Source organism: Elephantulus edwardii, unplaced genomic scaffold (assembly GCF_000299155.1).
Source record: "Elephantulus edwardii isolate Elephantulus edwardi_28Jun2011 unplaced genomic scaffold, EleEdw1.0 scaffold00025, whole genome shotgun sequence".
In the NCBI taxonomy this organism is placed as follows: Eukaryota; Metazoa; Chordata; class Mammalia; order Macroscelidea; family Macroscelididae; genus Elephantulus; species Elephantulus edwardii.
Window position 1 is genome coordinate 17,384,396 of NW_006399775.1, and position 1,041 is coordinate 17,385,436.

General features: G+C 51.7%; 1 protein-coding gene across 1 annotated transcript in view; it reads right to left on the bottom strand.

Moving 5' to 3' along the window:
- Positions 1 to 719, bottom strand: part of CLNS1A (chloride channel, nucleotide-sensitive, 1A) — an 18,452-nt gene extending 17,733 nt beyond the window's left edge. The window contains exon 1 of the mRNA XM_006882883.1: positions 549 to 719. Coding sequence (XP_006882945.1) covers positions 549 to 688 — 140 coding nt within the window. The 5' untranslated portion in view covers positions 689 to 719. The remainder of the gene's footprint in view (positions 1 to 548) is intronic.
- Positions 720 to 1,041: the final 322 nt, after the last annotated feature.

A 1,041-nucleotide genomic window follows, 5' to 3' on the forward strand; every position in this document is an offset into this window, starting at 1 on the left:
AAAATCTCTGTAAATGTTTATGAAAATTAATAAAATATAGAAAAAGAAAAAAAATAAAATAAAAGGATGGACGAGAACACCACCTACGCTTCTTAACAGATCACCAAAGGGGTGGAAGGGAACGATAAACATAGCTTTCTACTTAAATACTCCTCCTCAACCACATCCACAAAAGAAAAGATAAATTCTTTAAACAGATATTCAGAATCCTTTGTAACTTGTTCTAAATCTACCTATCCTGCCCAAGGCGGTTCACTGGAAAGGTAAGGCACTTTCAACCCAAAACCACAGAGTGTAGACCACGCGTCAGACCTCCAAGGAAGAGGCGGGCAGAGAGCACCACCGGTGAGGGAAAATCTGCCTACAAGCGAGAGATGCAGAAAGGTCCGGAGCAGGAGGCAGTAATCAAACCTTCCTCCCAGCTGGGACGTTCCACGACGACACTGCTCCGCCCAGGAGCCGCCCAGGTTGCAGACGCTCTCTCCCTCCCGCTCCTCCGCGCCGACCTGCCACCGCACCGACCTAGAGCCTGCAATCAGGGAGCCTACCTCTCGGCGATGTACAGAGTGCCCGTCCCGAGGCTCTTTCCATCCAGCACCGCCTCGGTGTCTGCCTGCTGCTGCCGGAGCCCTTCAGCCTGGCCGGGCGGCGGGAAACTTTTGAGAAAGCTCATCGCACAAGCGACCATCGACACACAGGCCCAAAGGGATGTGAAGGGACCACAGACCCAGCTCACCCCGGAAGCAGTGACAATTGCCCCGGTACAACAACTAGATGCCGACGTGCATTTGAGCGCCGGCAACCATAGAGACGAGCCCTTCTAGGAAAGGCGTCTGGAGGTCTGCGAAAGCCACCGTGTGGAGGCTGTCACGCGATACTCGCCACGCCCTCGCCATTTTTTTTTTTTTTTCATGCTTGGAATACCATCGTGTTCTCCCGCCTCTCATTTCAAAGTCGTCACAACATTGCTGGGAGGGAGGAAGCACGAAGCTTGATCTTGATCTCTTTTAGTACAAAAGAGGAAATGGAGGACCGAGACAT